Raw genomic sequence first — 22544 nt, 5'->3', positions numbered from 1 at the left:
TTGATATATATTTTATGCGATAACAGCTTAAAAGCGAGTATATTTTTTAATACTAAAATATACCAACGTGCAACACAATGAATAGATTAGTACAGGACTAAATATGGCGGAAAAAACAGTGTTTGAATGCAAGGACTATATACTACAAGGATAGCCAGATACCGTATATTTGTTAGCGTTACCTTGGATCTGTGTGGCGACGCAGCAAGCCCTATACTTCAACATGACAGATGCTTTCAAATAACAAAATACAATAAAATATGCTGTATCCATGATGGAATGCTATAGTCGTAATGATTTTTAATTTTGCTATTGTAATTACCCAAGTTTGGGCGTTTTTCTTTATATTTATAGGCAAGATATCCTGCTATTATACTCGAGAGCATCGTGAGAAGTTTCTTCAGAGATTGTGTTAAAGTCTGGATTGCATGTAGAGTTTCCTCTGAAGATTTATTTGAAGAAAAAATAGTTTTGCATTTAGTATTTATTGGTCTGTATTTTCACATGTGCTTTCTCTAAAACTTTTGGTACAGTCGACCCTCTATAACACTGTTGATTATTCTGTTTTATATGAATTCCATGTTGTACGAGTCANTAATGCAGAGGGACGCCGTATCACTAGAGATGGCTTTTCTCGCAATCGAAGACCATGTGAACAACTAACAAAGTTTGAGTGGGGAAGGATCATCGGTTTGAGATAAATCGGATGGTCATCTCGCTGAATAGCCCGCCACTTAGGCCGTTCTGAAACACTCTGAGGTGTTGAAACTAGTAGACGAGAGAGAGCTCGCACACACGGCGTCCAGGCTCAGGATATCCTTGGCAGGCCACTAGTCGAGAGAACCGCCTGCCCTCTGACAAGTGTGCATATAGCTGAACTTATCATTGTCTGTCATCTGGACACAGTAAGTTAGTGCCATCATTAAAATTTCTGTGTATCTGTCTATCTACCATTTCGGGGTGCCTAGGTGAGGGACATTTGGTATCGCGGCAACCATTACGTGTTCTGGCATTGACACCATCCACCGTTGCCTCCATTCAAAGTGATGCCACTCCCGACGGGATTGGACTACAATAGAATGGAACCGGGTCATCAACAGCGACGAATTCAGATTCGATTTGGGCACTGATGACGGCCGTGTTTATGTCTGGAGATCCCGTGGTGAACACCTCAATCCTGCCTACGCTTTGGCACACCGCCCCCATAGCTGGAGTGGTGGCTTGGGGTGCCATTACATACAACAGCCGGTCACCTCTAGAGATCTAAGAGACCATGGGCCGTATTCTGGTCACCGTCTCTGGTCTCTGTCTCTCACAAGTCGGTCGCTGATTGGCTAATCATTTGGATTAGCCAATCAGCGACCGACTTGCGAGAGACGGTAACCAGAATATGGCCCCAGGTCTCGTGCCGAAGTCACTAACTTGGCATGCCTGGCTAACATTGTAAAATAGGGATCTGGCTATCCTTGTAATATATATTTATTGGTTTGAATGGCTTATGGACATAAAATGCTCTGTATTATATGAAGGATGTAGTTTTATTAAATATTTCGTAAATTCGCAACTTAATCTTTTCGGGAAATTAATTAATAGTATTAAAAGCATAAAAATTCAAATTATTGTAAAAAAAATAACTTTTAAGTTGATTTAATTTTTTACCTTAGGCTGAAAATAAATTTATTATTATTATTATTACTTTCGTTTGCCGTTTTGGCGCCCTTGTAGCATTATAAGACACGTGTTTGAGTAGTTGCACGTGTTGTTGATGTAGTGTAGTGCTTTCTCATCGAATTTTTTTGTGTTTTCAACGTCTTTAAAGAATTGCAAGATATTAGGTAATGATATAAGTGAATATATTTGTAATAAGATAGAGTAAATTTATATTTCTGTCGAATATCAAAGTAGTAGATCTTAGTTAACTTTAAACAATACTTCTTTATCGAAATCTTAGTAGAAATTACTTTCAGGACATTCAGGGGGGTCAAATAATCCCAGGAAGGGATGTTTACGGGGATGTTCTATTTTGGATGTGTCAGTCCCCGACCCTCGACACCTCCCCGTTTTCGGCTGGGCCAGCAAATGTTAAAGCAAGCTAACATTATCTAAAAATGGATGAATGAATGAAGCAAGAATAAAACTAAAAATCTGGGCTTTATTCGAACGTGGAGTCTAGCCGTTGTTATTTGGATAGAGTTAAATTCGGGTCTATCCAATCTCTAGAAGCTGCCTTTTTATGGGCATGAGCATTTTTTTTAAGCCACTAGATCAGCGGCTCGTTATCCTATGGGCGTAAAGGGCAATGATGTGGGGCCCCAAACCAATAAGATAATATCTTCCCTGAAGAAAAATGCCCTAAGTCAATACTGTACGTGGGACTCCCCCATTTCAAATATTCCTGGGCCCCATGAAGCAATAACGTGCCATTGTGTTAGGTAGGTGGTCTGTACTTTAAAATCGCACCCGGCAAAGGCCGTCACACCCTCCGTCATTAGTCTGTTGATATTTGATATATCTAATAAAGCAAGCTAATTTATTTTGCAATGGTGGTCGAAGAATGTTGTTAATAACTTTGCTAAAATTTGTTTCAATGTAGTAAATCCTCCTTTCCTGCACCTCAGACGTATGTAGCCCGATGACCGGATAATTTTTCATATCTTGACTGCTGACTTCTCATATAATCTAAACTACAGGTACTACAAGTATTATTTTTGGTTTTGGGCTTTATATTACATGAAATAATAAAAATCCCTGTTTGGAAGCATTTCCTGTTGTAAGCTTGGTACTACCTTTGATAATGCTGTAATTTGTTTACAGAATAAGTGTGCTTAATGTAGGTAATTTCCTTAGGAGTCTTTAAAAGTCAATTTCTGTAATCTAGCAATGACTGAGTGTGGATTAATTTAAGGAGGTCCAACCTGTACTAGATAATTTCTACAAGTAACAAAAAGTGACCCACTAGTGGCCGAGCAGTCTTCATACCCTGAACACTGGGAGTTTTGATGGTGGGTTTGCGCCTCGCTCGGATGAGCTGGCCACATGGAGTTTTCTGTGTTTTCTCCACGTCCGTAACGCCTAAATAGGGACCAGTTTTCCTTGGAAGGACCTCCCAGAAGGCATCCCCCTAGGCAGATCGCCCAAGTGTTGTGTTGCCGTAATCAAACAAACAAACGACAAAAAGTGGATAGTCTCTACATGATTTAATTTTAATGTTTTTAAATATAGTACAGTATATAGAATGATTTAAAATATCAACATATGCATCTTGGAAGTCCATATAAACCCTTTAATAAGTATAGTACATAGCTTCATGCATGTGCTCCCTTCTGTCATAACACAAAAGTTTGCTGTAACATTGTTGTAATGACATTTGTGTATCCATATGCTTGCCACCAACAGATAACAACTCTTGTCCTGCCATTTTGACATTAACACTAAAGTCAAGGGTCTGTGTGCCTTCGAGAGTCTCCCCTTCAAACGCAAAAGGTTTATGGTTTATATAAGAAAATCATAAAGATTTACAATAAGAAAGTGCAGACTTCTCAGACTTGCTGTATATAATAAGTTTATAATGTTCAGAATTAAGAATTGGAATTAATAGTGTGTTTAGAGTCGATTGAATTCTCATATTCATTCCTAACAAATGTATTTTAAATTATATATTAGAAAAATTGATTCTAAATATTGAAAATTTTCTCTCCTCGATTCTTTCCTACCAAAAGCTAATTTATCCACTCTCCAACCTTTATCTAAATCAATTATTTCCTGCGGATTTTCACATCATTACTTTCAAATCGTTGTTTTCTTCTGTATTATTTAGGTCTAATGAAATTTAATATTAAAATTAATTCTTACCTTTGAAATTCTCACAATGCAAGTAAAAAGCTTGCATTTATTTCTTCCAAAATAACATAAGGCGGTGTAAGGCATAGTGTTATGGGTTGCGGATCCAATTACGATTCTAAGAAACCGCAAATAAAGTACATAAATCCGAACAGATTTTAGTAAACTGTTAACTCCTACCGGTATTATCTGTATACGGTGACAGATTAATAACAGGCTGAGTGGGCTTACGCGTAAGGAAAGGAGGGGGGCCCAGTGCAAAACAATTAAACGAATGGTTAATTGATGCGTTATTTAATTTACCATAACTTAATGTCACTTTTTTCTATTCAACAAAGACTGAGACAGCCCATTTCGCTAATCGAATTCCGATTCTAAAGGTGAAAAAGTTTTATTTATTGCGTATTGTTTTTATTTAATAATTAAAGCTTTTTTAAATAAAATAAACTTTTGTATAATTTTTTAACTTTTACATTACAATGCAATAGTTTTCTTTCTATCAATTACTTCATTTCTTTATAGAATTAAATTGATGTACCATTAGAATCTGATTATATTTTGTCTTAAACGCTAGTTATGGTTGTCTCTTGGGGAAAAATTCGCTAATCCGAACAACCACGGGTTGTTTTTTATTAGCTCGGATTAGCCAGATACCACTGTATCGTGAAGATTGAAGAGGAAAATAGACGACAGATGTAATTTTTTGTCGCCATCACCCATCGTCAGACAAAAGCAGATATTCTCTGATGTCACCTCTACAATTCCCTTTTAAAGGAAATTCTAGATCAATGATTGATGTACAATATTTAAATGTTGCCATGTTATTCAAGGGGGAAATATAAATATATTAAAAACGTGTATAAAAATATTGCACTAGATATTGCGTCAAATCATAAATTATGAAACAGTAACAGTAGTAACTGAAACGATAATTGGGAATATTTCCTATATGTCTGGCGTAATATTTGAATGTCCCCTTAAGATATTTCTTATTATTATTAACGTGCATCAGCTTTTAAAAATAATTTTATCAGGAAGACATATAATAATACAGTATAAAATCCTCTTTATACTGTATAATCTTTCCGGAGGCAACATTCATTTTTGATCAACTGAAACTATACTTCTTGTCAAAGTTTAAAGGATAAAGGACTCGTTGTGGGGTCGGTTTTGCTTGCAGACAGTTGATATTGAATACATTTAATTGACGTGTGGTCGAGTCTGTATTGTAAGTATGCAAATCACTAGGTACTCGGTGGACTGAGATTTTCTCCTCACTTTACCAAAATGGTGTGGATAAGGCTGGTGTTTTAAGTTTTGTTCTTATTTCGTCCATTTTATTAATGTATTTTCTTTGATACAGAGATGAAAACTGCATCCGGGAAAAGAAAGTCGTCTAATCGAAGTGACGTTGACGGTAAACGTGCCAGAGATTACAAAAGGTGATTATTATAATTATTTTTATACGTGTAGCAACAAAGTTTGACGAGGTTTAGTATTCGCTGGCCGACGTTCTCTCATCCTCAAACAGCCACAATATAGCAAGCATTACACGATGTTTTCCAAAAGTAAATTTATACATCCCCGAATTTTCTAATGGGTTGTTAGAGCCTATCATTGCGCACAGTTTTATGTATGTTTGGCTGGGGCATAGTAGAAAGGTATAATTAAAAGGCCCTCTCTGTTAAGCCCCAACCATATTTTCTTAGAATTAAGGTTGGTTGCATAATATTAACAATTGATAAAGTTGAAAGAATGGCAATTTCAGTGATTTTAGTTTGTGTGTCAGCATCATCCTCACAACTTTACATAAACATTTCTGATGAAGAGATGATTAAATTATGAAAAATGTTAAGTATAAAGTCTGTTAATACAGCAATCATCTTAAAAAAAAAAACTAGAAATAAATATCAATAAATACATTTGACATTTAGGATGATTTATAAATAAACTTATACCATTAACAGTCATTTTCTTGTGCAATAAAATCCAATTACGATTGCTCGTCGTCACGGAATGCCTACAAATGCGCGTCCTATATTCCACATTATTTATTTATGATGATGTTTACATACATATTTTTTCTTAAAGTCTCTTTAATTAGCTTCTTTTATATATATAAACAGAGCTAAAATACTTTACAAACTTTAATTAAACTTATCACGTGCTTACAAAAGAAATTCTTTTTTTTTTTTTTTTGAACTGGCCGAGCATCGAACTTTGTTTTTTGAACTCTGTTGGACGTTGAACTTTACTTCATTTCAAGTTCCTTTTGTAAAATAAATCAGCAGTTTTGTTCGGTGTTGTGAAATGCAGAGAAACCTTATGACTGTCACACTGAAACCTTACTTGTTTAATGCTGCGTGTATCGGGTGAATGCGTCACGGACTGTAAATGCTATTAAAGAGAACCGGTGCCGAGGACTTTACTCATTTGCTAGTAGTGGTGCCGCCTCGTCGAGATGATTCAGCTCCTGTTTTTTGCTTACATCGTCGCAGTGAAAGTTTTCAAGAAGGCCTCGCCAAATGGAAAAATCACTGTTTACCTGGGAAAGCGTGATTTTGGAGATTTCGGAGAATACTGCGAACCTGTGGAGGGTGTCGTGCTCGTCGACTCCAGCTATCTGAAAGGTCGAAAAGTCTACGGGCAGGTCATCACCACTTTCAGATATGGGAGAGAGGAGGATGAAGTTATGGGTTTGCACTTTAGTCGGCAGTTGTATCTTGCCATGGAGGAGATTTATCCGAAGAGAACTAAGGACGATGCCACATCTGATCTGCAGAAACGACTGTTGAGAAAGCTGGGACCAGATGCGACTCCGTTTTACTTTGAACTACCCCAAAATGCACCTCCTTCGGTCACTCTGCAACCAAGTCCTGATGATCAAGGTAAACCTTTGGGTTTAGAATATGAATTAAAGTTATATGTCGCTGATACCGAAGAGGAGAAACCTCACAAACGCAATTCGGTTAACATGGCCATCAGGAAACTTCAGTATGTTAAATCTCCCTTGAACAATAAACAACCCAGTGCTTCCGTCGGAAAGAGCTTTGTTTTGAGTCCTGGTAAATTACAGCTGGAGGTCACTTTGGATAAAGAAATATACATCCACGGCGATAAAGTTGCTGCTCACGTGAGCATTTCTAACTATTCAAAGAAAACGGTGAAGTGTATTAAGGTATCCATCATCCAGAATACAGAAGTCACCATCGTCAACGGTCATTACAGCAAGACCGTGGCCAGTGTCGACTCCAAAGAAGGTTGTCCCATCATTCCTGGAGCCAGTTTGAACAAGACATACTACCTGTTGCCATTGGCGGCTTACAACAAGGACAAACGGGGCATCGCCCTTGACGGGATGCTGAAAGAAGGCGACACCAACCTGGCATCATCCACGGTATCTTCCGGAGATAATCTTGGTATCATCATCTCTTACATCGTAAGAGTAAGGTTATATCTGGGCGCTCTGGGAGGCGAACTCACCGCAGACGTTCCTTTCAAATTATCGAACCTAGCGCCGAATCTAACCATTCCGGAAAAGATAAAAGAAAAACCCAAGAAACAGTTGACAAGAGAGATGAGTACTGACTTGATCTTTGAGGACTTTGCGAGACGTAGGCAATTTAGCGAAGATCTAGAATAATCGACGAGCTTTCGAATGAATTTAGATAGGAAATTTACAATTAATCCTAGCGAAAAATTTAATTTTAGCTTTGTTTCTCTTAAATAAACTGCAACGAAAACATGTAAGCCTTGTTTTGATTATTAAAATTAATTTAAATTAAAGTTCTTATTTATTTATTTCTTTAATTGTTGGTTTGAATGTAATGCTGATGGAACTGCTTACCTTATATCATTCCATAAAACAGTTCTGGATTGTATGCTGACACATTCTATAGTATGACATCAGTCTGCATTAAGTTTCCTATAATTAGATCTTTAAGAATGACAAAATCATAAACTATTTTAACACAGAACTTTAAAATAAACTACAGAACACCCCAACAAGCTTGAACAACAAATTTAGGACTTATGGTAAGTTTTTGTGTCCAAAATCCCTAAGATTCCACTTTAAGAGACGATGAGAAGTGTGTCGTGATTGTTGCCGCCGTATTCCGTTCAGAAAAACATGGATCATCTCGCCACATTTAATAGCATTTGCTCTACAAATGGCTCTACACAAGAGCCTCTTGTAGAGCAGAGCTTAATGGTGGATTGACAAATTGACAGCATATATTCTTTGATTTTATAGATCATTAATTGTTCAGTTGTAGAGTTAATGTGCAAGACTGTTACTCAGTTTGAAAAAATACTAAATTTATACACATGAACAATTTTATTTTATAAGCAATGATCTTAAAAAAGCATTATTTGCATGATTATGGGTGATTGTAGCATTGCGTGTGCTGGATACTTGCAAACATTATGATCGTCCACTAATAATGGTATCTTAAAAATTGGAATTGTTCGATTATCGTTAGAGAATTTAATTTGATGTGGGGACAAAAATTTCTGATAAGATGACAATGAAAAGATTTTGGACAGTAATGAGGAGGTTACTCGGATTGCCCTCTCCCATATTAGCACAGATATATCTCCTCCTCGTTTTGCCAAATCCTCGCCTTTCTGGAAAACAAATGTCGACTTCAGATCTCATATTACCAGGAGTGTTCAGTGTGTCGGAGGAGCATTAATGGACGATCCTTATGGCTACAAGTTTGGGTTTTTGCGTACATTGTGGGAGAATTGACCATTCTGATCCAAACGTTACGATTTGCCAGTTTCCATTTTATAAAAAGAGAATAAGGTAGATGGGAAATAATATGGTTTGTGTTTTGTAATTTTATTTAGAACACCAATAGCTTTTATTTGCTCTCAAATAAAAATCAAAGGGGGATGAAATTTAGGATTTCTAAGAGACTTTATATGATATGCTAGATTGATTGCCAGAGACTAAAATTAATTGATTGTATAAAACTTAAAATAGCATTTATTAATCTAGATATTCAAATTTCTAATTCACATTTAGCTCTGAAGGAGAGTCAGATGTAAATAATTTATCTGAAAAGTCCAACGGAAACACGAGGGGTCAAGTAGTCGAGTACGATTCGCCACGTGCCGCAATGTCTTCCCTTCTAAAACCCCACAAACTCGAAGATTTCTTTAGTTGTTATTGGGAAAAACAGCCTCTGGTTGTCAAACGTTCCGACAACATAGGTGCACCCCCGAATCTGTTTTCTAAGAACATTTTACTCGACTTACTAAAAGAACACGCATTGAAATTTGTGGAAGACATAAACGTCTGTCGTTACGTCGACGGAGCGAGAAAGAATTTGAACGGAAAAGGCAGAATAACAGTTAAAAAGGCACTGCACTTGCTGGAGAAAGAAGGGGCGACCTTACAAATCCATCAACCTCAGCGATTTGTAGTAAGTGGAAATTAAACGAGAAAATAATAAATAAAAACTTTTAATGGCATTTAAATTGTGTACGTTTCTTCTCAGGATGAATTATGGAAGCTAATGGAGAAATTAGAATGCTTCTTTAAGTGTCTGGTCGGCGCTAACGTTTACATAACTCCTCGCAATTCGCAAGGTCTCTCTCCGCATTACGACGACGTCGAAGTAGGTTGGTTTTTTAAATTATTTACGCAAATGTAGAGTTTTGTGCGGAACAAGAATAAACGCGTTTGATTCTTCTTTAGGTTTTTATAATTCAGTTAGAAGGATGCAAAGAATGGAAACTGTACAGACCGCCTGTCGAACTTCCTCGGGAATACAGCAGCGATCTGACGCAAGAAGAAATCGGCGAGCCAACACACTCCTTTACTCTTTACGTAAGTTAAGAAGCTTAAGAAGTAAATAATATTGAGTTGTCTGAAAAGTTTCCTAGGTTTTTAAAGAAAAACCTAGAAACCTTTTGGCAAATATGTCATTAACCAACGATGTCTTTGCCAAAATATTGTTTTGAATATCCTTTGCCATCTTTCTTCTAATTCGAATCCTGCCATAGTAGAAACATAGACCCTGCCAATCAAAGAAAAAAAATCGTTTGAGGTGTCTTGTTACTTCATCTTGGTTCTAGAATGTTTTCCTTGCGCAGAATTTTGTAGAGACTGACTGGAATAAACAAAAAATAGTGAGCAAAATGGATGCTCCTTTTGTTTCCATTTGAATTTAATTGATTGCTACATGATGACAACTGTATGAGAATGCATGTTTCGGAGGAATACGATCCCTTGTGTGGGCCATTTTTGCACAAAACTCAAAGGTCTTCCACAAGCTATCATATGGTCATTTTCAACCGCAACTTCGAAGATCTTCCTGCCCAAGATTTGTCTTTCAATATCCAATTTCCCATCTTTCAGTTGTCTTTTTGTGATAGTACCCTCCTCTCAAACAGGGTCGATTGTTCTCCATTTCAATAAATAAAAAAGAGTAAATTCAAATTTAAAATAACATGCATATACATATACATTTTATAATGTTGGCAAATGAAAAATTTGACTTGTTTTTACAGCCTGGTGATTTATTATACATGCCGCGAGGCACTGTCCATCAGGCAAGAACCCCGAGCACTTCCAAAGACTGTTCCACCCACGTTACAATTAGCACTTATCAAAAACAGTAAGTTTTGCCATCCTTTAATTGTTTTACTTGTGTTCCACGCGCAAATAAAATTATACTTAAACAATTAATATAGTACCGTCGGAGACTATTTGATGACAATGATGCCTAAAATAGTAGAGGCGGCCATGAATGAATCCGTAGAATTTCGTCAGGGCATACAACTCGACTCGCGTCCTTTTGAAGTCAAAAAGGTAAGGACTGTTACTTTGACAATTGGTGTAGTATTTCAAAGTGTCTTAAAGAGCAAAAAATCTATAATTCTTACAGGAAATTGTAAAGTCGTTATTGGAAAAGTTACCGGAAGTTTTGGAGAATATGGAGATGGTCCCGTCTTGCGAAAAGTTGCAAGACTACATGAAGTTTCGACTTCCGCCGTTTGGCGTGCGGCAAGAAGAAGTATTGGAGAGCACGCCAGAGGGAAGTCCTCCCCGTATAAAATCTTTAGTGTCCTTAAAATATCCGGACCACGTTCATTGTATTTTATCTGAAGACGAAGAAGGTGATTTTATTTTAATCTAATTAAATTCTTAGCGGCTTGAATTAAATCCTCTTACTGTTACAGACGATGACCTTTCCAAGTACTTGTTTGTATACTCTTCTGTTATGAACGATCGAAGCAGGCACATGATGAGCAGAGGTGACGATGAGGACGAGATCGAACAGGTTTATTTCTTTCTGTATTTTTTGTTTTATCTTATTACATGTGAACGTTAAAATAAGCTTTGCTCTTTCAGATCAACAGCACTTTAAAGTTTCCGCCTCATTACGCAAAAGCCCTGGAGCAATTACAGGAACGTGTGGAGATGCGTGTTTCCGATCTCGAGCTTCCCTCCGAAAGCGACAAACTGAATTTGGTCACAACACTGTGGACTCAGCATCTTATTACAGTAGTCGACAGTTCTTGAATATTAAAGCAGATCCGAATTTTGTATATAATTGTGTTAAATGGAAAACACTCGAGTATGTTACTGTGCATAAAACACACATGGTTTTTAATTTGTTATACAATAAATTGTTTGAGATGATTTATATATTGCTCTTTTCTTTGCCTTTCGCTTTGTAGTGGTAGGTAATTCCTCTGATTATAAAAATCTGCATCATATATGGGATGTACAGAACATAATGTATTATTACCATTTCAAAATGCTTTAGCTTTAAGTCACCCATCACAGTTTGACACTGTTTCAGAACAGAATTCGATACAAGATATCCATCAAAACAGGTACACCGTAGACACAGGTAAGGTGTGAAGAATTTTTGAGTGGTGCTTTGGCATGCAAACTTGTTTATACCTACACACTTCAAACTGTTTAAGTGTGATGGAAAGGCAATGAGCCTTGTCACCTATAGTTTGTGCTGAAATCCCCGAGTTCTTGGAAAAGATGATCTTTTCGGACAAAATGACATTCCACACATTGGATCTGGGACTTGGAAAATTGGGAACATGAGCTAACCCCAAGCTTAATGTGCAGTGTTCCAGTGAAGTGGTGCAGTGTTCCAGTGAAGTGCACCGCACATTATGCTCGAAATTTTTTGGAGCTTAATGTGCAGTTTTGAAGCATAGAACTCAAGAACCAGGAGCCGTATTCTGGTCTCGTCTCTTGCAAGCCGGTTGCTGATTGGCTAATCATTTGGATTAGCCAATCAGCGACTGGCTTGCAAGAGACCAGACCAGAGACGGTGACCAGAATATGGTCCCAGGTTTTTCCATACTGACAAACAATCCCACACAAAGTGGTGAGGTTATGCCAATGACCCAGCATACCATACAAAAGTGGCCAATATCACTGAATTTACATAGAAGAATCACACACACATTTAAAACAATCATCATGTTATTCAATCTGCTATACATTTTGAGAGGAACAGGTGGAATGAAGTTTTCCAGATTCGAACTGCACAAGTTACACTGCAAGACAAAGAATTGGTTTTGTTTATCCTTGTATTGTTTTAAAGCTAGGCATTTCAAAATAGTAACAATGAATTATGTACTGTACACCCCACAGGTCATTGCATTTTGAGAAATTGTTTTATATATACACAATTTATTAGACGCCACAAAAACTTTGACCACTTTACACAAAAATAAATGCATATATACACAGAAGTTACAAGTAATTTCAATCTATATCCCGCATGTTTATCTTAACATTCGGTTATTTGTGATCCACGCTCTTCCCCTATAAATCGGTGGTCCCGGGATTTCCCCATTACATCCCTACACGACAACTTTGAGCAAAGAAATTAAATGTATCCAGTTGTAAACTCAATTTGAATTTTGACCGGTGTTTCTTATCAAAACAAAACATTATTAAAAAAATTAATGTTAGTATAATCCACAATTACTTCTGCTTACCCGTACGATAAAGGTAATGAAAGATAATACCGAAATAACTTAAAAAATATACACAAACGTCTTTGTATTTATGTGTAATCTATGTCGGACCATATCGTTTCCACTTCGCTCTCTTCTAGTTCAACCTAAAATGGAAATACTTGTCAGCAATTTAAGTAAAATGTGGCCAAAATTTCTATACTAAAATTACTTCATTTTCCGAATCGCCGATGTCTTCTGCCTCCACTTCGTAAGAACTTTCTAGAGATTCGGGATGCTGTTCGACTCTCTGCCTCCCTTCCGCTGCTCTGGCATTATTTGGATCCATGCTGTAGAAATAAAGATTTATTTGACTGGTTTTCTTTTTTATTAATACTTTGTTAAGATATGATCCTTACTTTAGAACTATGCTGAAGTGGTGTAATGCTTTTTCGTGTTCGTTTGTTCTCGCTAATAAATCACCCAACATCTGATGTAAGCGACTGGTGCTCTGCAGTTCAATTTGTCTTCTGAGACTGGAAGAAGATACTTTTCTATAAATTTTTTTGTCAATATTTAATGATTTAAAGTTTGGTTTATGCTCCAACGGTAGCAGAGTTCTACTACGTTCACTTGACGTCAGTGCAGATTTAGCTGCCGGCCAGAGTTTGACTACAAATTGGTCAACGTTCTTGCCAAATCTGGCAACAGTTAGCAATCTCGAAACCCTGTACCACCGCTGAACTATAAACCGATGATTGACAAAATACCTTACAGTTCAATTCCTTTCTGATATTGGCGTTCCTGCTCATAAATTTCGGTCAGCTGATACACGGCTTCGAGATACGTGGAATCTTGTTTTAAAGCCTTTTCTAATAGCGTCTTCGCCTAAAAGTTTAAACAATTCAAAACACCTTCGAGAAAATTTGCCGAAGTATCGCGGCAAGGACAATTACCTTTTCGACGCATAGTGGATCTTTGGTTAAAACGGAAGCATACAACTAGATAACATGAAAGAAACAGAGTTAAAATTTAAATACTTTTGTCTTAAATCCCGAATAACGCAATATCCATTTACCGTTAAGGATCGAGGTGTCTGTCCCAGTTGTTTGCAGGCATTACTGGCAAAAGCGATGGCTTCACGTGTACGATGGAGTGCCATGTAACAGTCGACTAATCCTAATTTCAAGAAAAATAATTATAAATATCTCTAGTTTATAGCAGAGTTTAATTAATAACTGGGCTTGAAAAATTTTGTATTAACGATATGTAAAGACATTTGCCAATTAGTATCGCAAGCAAATTGTAATGTTTAAAAGCCGGAGTGACAAGGAAAGGGCAAGTATCTATAGCGGCACACAAAAGGAATTTGCTTCTGTACATTATATTATTGTAATTAACTATTCAGATTAATGAATCTTTGAGCTCACTACAGTAACTCACTCTTCATGAACATTACTCATACTGAAAAATGCCTCGTGTCAAACTGTCACTTAGTAAACTTAATCCTTTCATATAAGTATCAGAAAGGATTATAATTCACACAGAAAAAGAACAACGCGTAAAGATAAATATAGGAAGTAAAACTCGAGAAAAGAAGAGCAAGAGCAAGAACAAGACAAGGGAGCGATCAAATGTCAACACAAAAAGGATAAAAACTGCCTTTTCTTACCTTTATGAGTCTCGTATCGAAATGGTGCGATTTTATAAGCTTCTCCGAAATGGGTAATGGCATCCTGTACCCTCTTCAATTCGAGCAATATAGTACCTTTCAGCAACAATGCTTCGACGTGACGAGCGTTTATCATACAAGCCTAACAAGTGTGACGTAAATAATACTTCTATTTGATCTCGGAAACATGCAATACGTTACAAGAAAGAAATCTCACCTTTTGCGCAAAGTAAATGGCTCGGGTACCTTTCTTTGCCACGTAGCAATAATATGCCATTGCTATCCACGGTTCTGGAGTTGAATCGCTTATCGACATCAGCTGAGTGGATAAACTTTTAAAATAGTAATAATATAATATTGAAACACACTTTATTCTCTGTTTTATTGAAATTTAACTCACTTTTCTAATTCTTTCACTTTCCTATCTTTGGCTAACAGGGCCGAGTATATGTCCATTCCTTTCAGGAGAAGCGAATCGAGACTATGGGCCTAACAAAAAATTCGGAGACTTATAACTCCAAATTAATAAAATTTCTTAAATCACACGAACCGAAAGTTACCCGCTCCAGAACGACGAGAGCGTTGGTGAAATCGCCGCTATAATAATAAGCTTCTCCGAGCGATACGAGGATGTCCACGTTGTCACGCAGGAGAGTCTAATCAAAATAATGAAACATCAGTTTAAATTGGTTTAATTATTAAGTATATAATGACTATACCTTTGATTCTAACTGCTTAAAGGTGGCGACAGAGAGAGAGAGTTCTCTGGCGTGAAGATGAGCATGAGCCTTAATCCATGTTGATAACCTAGAAAGATTGAAGTGAGGTGTAATAATGTCTGTTGCTATTACGACAATATATTGAATTTTAAATTCCTATTTTGATAGATTGTAAGTTTAAGAAGATGCATATGCTTGTCAAATTTTAATGGAGATCATTAACTGGCAAGACTACACGGCATTGCTCTTTATTAAATAATAATGGTGCTCGTCTAAGGTGTATCTTTGTTATACTGTCGAGAAATGTGTAATACTGATTTTGTCGATATTGAGTGGTATCAAGGAAAATCCTGGATCTTTTCTTCTTGCACTCCACCCACTTCAACCGAAAATTCAGCTGTAACTATGGGAAAAAGACTACACTCACAGAGTGAACCTACCTTAAAGGTAGCAAAAATAGATGATCTCTTCTTTATCTAAGGAAATTAAATCCTATCTGGATGAAAGGTTTGATAGACTGTTTTCGGTTTTGAATGATTCAACAGCCAGAACAGATTAGCCGACTAATTTGCATACCGATTATGATGATTGACTATGCCAACTCGAATTAAGAACAGACATGATGGCGAATGAACTTAGAAAAAAGAATATCTTAGTTCAAGGACTATCTTTCAGTGATGGTGAGATTGAGGGGAAGATTCAAAACCTTCTTGGAACAATATTAGGAGAAGCAAGGGAAATTCCAACTGAGAGAATTATAAAATTATAGAAATATATTATTATTTCTGTTTATTCTCTGGATTATAGTATCCTAATAATTGGAGATTTCAATGCGAGAATTGGTACAAAAATGCTAATTCCATTTCATCTCCACGTTCATCAAATGACGCAATAGTTAATAAAAGAAAACAATTAATAAATTTAATTAAAACCTATTGATTATACATAATAAATGGTCGTCATCCGAATGATACTCCGGCGAAATTTACCTATTTATCTCCTTTGGGTGCTTTGGTGATTGACTATATTATCACGAGTGAGAGATTGATAGATTGTCTTGAATTACTAAATGGAGGATTGTTTGTTTGCACTCTTGTGGATGGTTTGATAATGACTGTAAATTAGTAAAAAAAAAAAAAAAAATTAAAAACAGAGCATCGAGAGCTTTTCGTAATAATAGAAATAAAGAAAATCTTGTTGAATTTTGCAATCTTAAAACTTGTTTTTGTTCCTTGAAGAGAAAATATTGGAAAAGAGTGAATTGTCACTTACAAAAGGAATTTTGGTCGATTAATTATAAATAAGATAAACTTCAAGAGGAGTTCCGATAATAATATTTTGATAAACAGCCAGGAAGCCTTTCTAGAAGAAAGTTTTTGTTCCCGACCTTACAGCGAGCCCTAAATGCTACAGTCGAATGTTTTTCTCCAATTCTAGATAATCCATTTTCCCTGAATGAACTACAATTTCTAAGTTAAATAACAAATCAGCTCCTGGTTCTGATGTTTTTTGAACATGACAAAAAATCTGCCTATTTTTCTACAAGACGCAAAGAGAGTCCTGCTCGGAATGATTTACGAGAAAGGGGATAATTTTGCTCAATAACTATTGCTCAATTGCATTGCTGAATAATTTCATAAAGTTGTTTACTGGATTACTGTCCAGTCGATTGATTAAGTGGCCGAATAGCTATAGCGTAATTTTGAAATTTCAAGGTGAATTTGTCAAAGGGTGAGAAACCAGTTATAATGTTTTTATTCCGAATGCATTAATACAAATAGTCTTAGCTAGGAAAAGATGGAAAGTTTACTCAGTTTTTGTCGACTTGGATAAAGCTTTCAATAAGGTCAATCTTAACATTTAGAGTGGAAAACTTCAGAGATTGGGCATTTCTAATTCCTTTACTTGTTTAATTATAAACTTATTATGTAATACAAACTATCGCATACTAGTGGATTCCAAGTTCTCTAAGTGTTTTTCTAATAGGGATCTACTCTAGGATGAACCCCTAAGCTCTCTTCTATTTATTTTATTCATCAATGATCTGCCTAATATTTTCTCCCGCTCAGAAAGCTCGGGATTTTTCTTAAATAAAACAGATGATTTACATCGTCTTCTATACACAGACGATATACTGTTGTTGGCTGACTCTAGAGTCTCTCTTCAAAGAAAAGTCAACTGAATGCATAGATATTTGGAAGAAAATGATCTTACAATTTGTATTCGAAAATCAAAGGGAATTGCTTTTTGTAATGGTGGAAGACTTCACCGCTTTGATAAAATTTTCATTAACAACTGTGGAACTAAGACCTGTCTTACTTGTCAATATATCAAGGCGATGGTGCAATTGGCTATTTAAATTATGATGTAAGCTAGCTCGTTAAAAGTTTAATTATACGGCTGCGCCTGACTAAATTTCGTATTATGATAAAGGGCCATCGTTTGGAAATTTCTAGTAACAGACTTTGTCCTTATTGTAAAAGCACTGTTGATTCAGTATCGACTGATATCTTTGCTTTTTGTCTCGTGTTATTTCATCTAAAAAATAAGATCATATGTGAAGAATTTAAAATGATTCACGTTAAAAAAGTTAATTTATCTAAAATGGCCCTTTATAATGTATACTCCTTTGTTTTACAATCATTGGCATATTTGTAATTAATGTTATCTGTTTATGTACTATATATACTCCTTTTATGTTATTTATTTGTGTAATATCTAAATTCATTACTTGTTATCTGTTTCTCCCCCTTTTGTACAATTGAAATTGAATCAATAAACTAATAATAATAATAATAATAATAATTAATGCAAAATTTCATCAATGATTACATGCATTATATATGTTCCAAGATACTCCCCACGTGTCATTTAATACGTTTAATTACTGAGGTTGCGACCACCCCAAATAATTCATATAAACAGAAGACCATGGTCTGTGGATGCACAATTTGTCTACGGGAAAAATGTGCTGTATGAATAAAGCCAGCCCAAGTAAAAATAACTTAAAATTTTATCCTCCCTTTTCCCTTTTATATATGAGAGAGGTGATCATGCAATTTATGGACAGGAGCAAAAACTTACCTTAAATTCCATTTATGAATATTCTAGTCATTTGTCTTTCTCAAATCTAACATTAATCTAACATTTGTCTTCTATTAATCTAACATTGTTGCCAGCATTGTATGAAAGGTGTCCAGGAAGCCATTTTTCAATAGCGTGCAAAGTATTGTGCATTTGATGATCACTGCTGTATGTGCAACCTCTGCCACACCCTACAATGAAGTTTGTAGAGCTGTGATGACGCTATGCATGCTATCAAAAAATAGCTTGCAAGATGCTTTTATTGCATGTGTACAAAGCCGACAAAAATTTGAAAGATTCATTGTGTTTTGAGAAAGACAAATGGCTGGAAGATTCCAAAAATGATGTTTAACGCAAGTTTCTTGAGTCAAAATACCAATACTGTAATTAATATATATATTAATTTGATATACCATTCCATATTGGGTATTCCCGAAGAAGAATGAAGCATCAATGAAGCGACTTCCGTTCCCTTTACACCAAGAGCCAAGAGACCTAAAGCGGCTTCGACGGCCATTGGACAGACCCTGTCGAAACCAAAAATTTATTAAAATTAAGAAACAGAATCTTCTTCACAAGTAAATTAAGTACCATACTTTAACACTTCTTTATAACCGGTAATCGCAGATCTCTCCATTCCGCTCTGATGATACAATTTTGCTAGAGCCATGTTAATTTTTGGTGTTCGCTGCTTACCGGGGATACTTTCGAGCTGTGATGAACGTATAAAATATTTTAAAATTGTTTAATAATATGTTATGGCAAAAGACGACGTAAAAATTCAACTTACGACGCCTATGGACTGACTGTATTGCTTCAGATGTAGATGACAGAGGTAGATCTGATACTTTACATCGACTTCGGACGCCATTTCCTGATTTATCGACACCTTTTTAAAAGATTTATAATAAATAAAATCTGTAAAAAAGTAAACTTACTCCCTGTGTAACTCCTTGAGATTTTCCTTTAGCTTTTGCCATAGATTTCTTTAGTTGTAGAGCCTTACGAAAAATTGTCTTTAAAAAAATGTAAATATTAAGATTTTGGACTTAATTACATAAATAAATTAAACATAATAGTAATGAGACTAACCTCTGCTTTTCTGTAATCCTTTGCGTGATATAACGAATCTCCATAATAGACCAAAATCTGATATTTTGCAGACGGCAGGAGTAAATCGTGACTGTGATCGCTAATTGTCAGTATCATGCTTGCCTGGAATTGTAAAAAAGTCATGAATTTATATAAAATATAGTTATGGGATTCTCAGTTAGGAGGTTGACACACTTTAATCATTTAATTATCGATTGTATAGGAAAGTTTAAAACAGTTAACACTGCTAAAAAGGACTGTAATTGTTTTTTTATCTTGTGAAATAGAGCAGAGTCCGCATTGTCATCAATAAACAATTGCATGTTGTGTTATAAAAGAGATGTAAACATTGAAAGAAGGCTAGATCGGTTGGTAAATGTATCAGTATTCCTTGCCAGGAAGGATTGACATCAGCCTGCAAAGGATGTACTGCTAGTTCTCCTGAACTGAAAGAAAAGTGGGAAGAGCAGACAGGTAGAAAGTATACAGTTTCTCATCTGGTCGAATAGCATGTGGATGTGAAGTGGTGTTAGGTATTCGCATGAACTCAAATTTAACTTCCACAAATCTGAAGGTAAACTCCATGTTAAGCATAGAAAAGTGAAGGACTACAACTGGGTTCGCTTGATGCATACAGTAAAGTTTCAGACAAATCAAATGGATTGGGGATGCATATTTGGTAAAGGTGTCGGCACTACACCTTTACAAATGAATCTGCAAATACAGTGTTTAATTGATAAAATAACCCACACTTCACTGTCAAGTCAATTTCAACAATCAAAGAACAATTTTGTAACACAAAATCCCATATCTTCCAAGTCAACTCTGTTGTATCACCGTACCAAGTAGAGTAAAACATGTTCTTTATTCGATTGCTAGCATTATTGTCACTTAAACTGATACACAAATTGTCGTTTAGTAAAAACAATTCCCGTAAGAAGCCCAGATCCAGTGTTTCATCTTTTAATTTTAAGTTAAAAACTGAGATATAACCTATCTCAATGCATTCTAGAATTAAAGAATTTATTTATACTATGAATGTTACATTACCATTGCGAGAACAGCTGGCATATTATGGTTACAAATACCGTGGGGAAGAAGCGGCCTGAAAATAAACAGCAAAAGCAGGGGGTGTGTTAGAAGAGTTTGGTATAGAATACTAGAAGAAACTTGTCTACACTACACTTCAGTCTTGCAAAGCCATTTTGGCAATTCTAATTAAAGCTCAAATTGGCCTTACATTGTTTTAGAATCTTATTTGACAAAAATTAACTGTTTATATTATATATTTTGGGCCTACTTTAGTGAGAACCCTTTCTTTTTGTTTTCATAACCGGAAATGGCAAAGTGTCTGTTAACAGTATTGGCGACGCTACGGCACAAAATAACACTAGTTAATTCAATGTAGCATTACAAATAAGTGCAAATGGTTTAGTATAACAAGCTTAAACAGCTCTCCCATTTCTCTTATAATTTAAGGAGAATGCTTGCATATGGCCATCCATTAATTGCATACACAAATCAAAGAGGTCACAAGAAGTGAACCGACGTACGCGGCAGAGAGGGAGAAGTACCAAAAACAGATTACTAAACTTTAAAATTAGTTAGTTCAAAAATGTGCAGATAATACCTGTTCCACTAACGTGACATTCTGCCTTATCTCTGCCCTCCCTGAAGCCCTGTCACCGCCAGATAAGCAAACCGACAACGTAACATTTCAAACAAAACGGGATACATTATCAGCTCGATTATTGTCAGGCAACACGTCCATTTTGAATGCCGAACTCTATGCATGCGGCATACAATGGGAAAGTGGCATGTCATTTCTTCGTTCTGCTAAAAAATGTATGCATTTTTCCTTTGAGGTTTATATAATTTCCATTCAAATAAGATTATTAACTGTTTTCCATTGAATATATGACATTTAGTTGTAAAAAAATGTGTAAAAACGCAAATTTACATTCATTTAATGTTAAAAAAACCAATTCTTTGACTGAAATATGCTTATGTGGATAGGAGTTACTTTTAGGTATTTTGTATACACACATCTACCTAAGCATTTACCTAAAAGTAACCTCTAACGTTCGAATTGTGTTTAAGTTTAATTTAAAGAGTATTAGTGTATTTCATGTAAATTTATTACCAAATTTATATAAATACAAACCCACCAAATTAGTTACATTGCTGTATAGACCTTGATCGTAAAGAAGTTTGAGTTGGTTGTACAAAGACATTTTCAGTACCATGAAAAGCTTCTCTATCTTTTCAAATTTAGAGTGTTAAGTGTTGCCAACTGTAAATCATTCCAGCTGGCAGCACTGACTGCTACTCGATGTACATGTTTTATTAGAATTTTTATAATTATACTGAATTAATATTAGTAAAAAATAATTTACAATTTTTATATTTAATTATATATATATATATATATATATATGGTATGTCGATAATAAAATTCTTAATTGCAAAACGGAATTATTATTATTATTATTATTATAATAAATCACAATACGAAATCTTACCGGCGCGTAACAATTAATATTCTATAGTCGTGTAACTAAAATCTAACTTAATCCTAACTTAATACTAGGGAAATGACAAGGAAGATAGGACAGCGGGAAGGTAGAAGAAAAGAAGAGATAACTTCACTCGGGCCTTTCTTATGTTCTGGTGTCTTTGCGCTTTGGGTAGGACTGTCTCAACGACGGTGGCTCTTGCTTCCACTATGTTCTTAAATACGTCAGTCGTCGGGTCTCTAATTCTGAAGATTCCGATTTATCTGGCGGTGTCCGCAAGCCTTAAGATCTGATTGTGGATCCTCCTCAGTCCGTCACTCGATTCTCGCAAGAACTTTCTTTGTTCTTCGCTACGTGTCCCTTCGACACGTCTCGCTCTCCTCGTGTCTCGTCGACAACTCCCTTTTTCCCTTCTACCGTTTATTGTTCTCCTTTTGCTCTCAGCACGACTAATCCTACCCACTATTGTTCTTTCCTGTTTTAAGAATGGCTAATCTCACCCAAAGGCTATAACAGTCATTTGGAAGGTTCTAGAAGGAACAGACAAAGAAAATAGAAGAAATAGGGATAGAAAAAGATTGGAATTATCTATATATATATAAATGAATGTATTTGTGTGTGTATGTGTGTCCTTCATGCATTACCACACCGTTTATCCGATTGCCGTGAAACTTTGAG

The 22544-nt window shown here is 35.8% G+C and overlaps 3 protein-coding genes across 5 annotated transcripts; 2 read left to right on the top strand and 1 right to left on the bottom strand.

The window, feature by feature from the left end:
- The first annotated feature begins 1729 nt into the window (after positions 1–1729).
- LOC111638095 (ribosomal oxygenase 2-like) lies at positions 1730–11485 on the top strand. Its single transcript, XM_023383738.1, has 10 exons — positions 1730–1835; positions 5204–5282; positions 8870–9269; positions 9345–9464; positions 9545–9676; positions 10360–10466; positions 10543–10660; positions 10737–10968; positions 11032–11132; positions 11204–11485. Exons 2-10 carry the CDS (start codon positions 5206–5208, stop codon positions 11372–11374), a joined length of 1458 nt encoding a protein of 485 aa, XP_023239506.1. The 5' UTR covers positions 1730–1835; positions 5204–5205; the 3' UTR covers positions 11375–11485.
- On the top strand, positions 6063–7663 carry LOC111638109 (arrestin, lateral eye-like). The gene has a single exon (XM_023383754.1). The coding sequence runs from the start codon at positions 6302–6304 to the stop codon at positions 7481–7483; it is 1182 nt and encodes a 393-aa protein (XP_023239522.1). The 5' UTR covers positions 6063–6301; the 3' UTR covers positions 7484–7663.
- On the bottom strand, positions 11484–21670 carry LOC111638076 (anaphase-promoting complex subunit 7-like). 3 transcript variants are annotated; one of them, XM_023383717.1, is made up of 18 exons: positions 21519–21670; positions 19351–19473; positions 19197–19274; positions 19049–19147; positions 18855–18970; positions 18672–18785; positions 15175–15262; positions 15016–15111; positions 14856–14944; positions 14673–14787; positions 14456–14597; positions 13862–13962; positions 13740–13784; positions 13559–13671; positions 13203–13319; positions 13016–13133; positions 12856–12950; positions 11484–12760 (listed from the first exon to the last, which is right to left on the bottom strand). In XM_023383717.1, exons 1-17 carry the CDS (start codon positions 21594–21596, stop codon positions 12894–12896), a joined length of 1689 nt encoding a protein of 562 aa, XP_023239485.1. In that variant the 5' UTR covers positions 21597–21670; the 3' UTR covers positions 11484–12760; positions 12856–12893. The 3 variants fall into 3 exon arrangements, with proteins under 3 accessions (XP_023239485.1, XP_023239476.1, XP_023239492.1); XM_023383708.1 differs by having other exon boundaries at positions 11484–12950; XM_023383724.1 differs by having other exon boundaries at positions 11484–12950; positions 19049–19132.
- Positions 21671–22544: the final 874 nt, after the last annotated feature.

The sequence above is a fragment of the Centruroides sculpturatus genome, unplaced genomic scaffold, assembly GCF_000671375.1.
Source record: "Centruroides sculpturatus isolate CEXI.00-Female unplaced genomic scaffold, Cexi_2.0 scaffold142, whole genome shotgun sequence".
In the NCBI taxonomy this organism is placed as follows: Eukaryota; Metazoa; Arthropoda; class Arachnida; order Scorpiones; family Buthidae; genus Centruroides; species Centruroides sculpturatus.
This window is presented reverse-complemented; position numbering and strand designations above follow the sequence as displayed.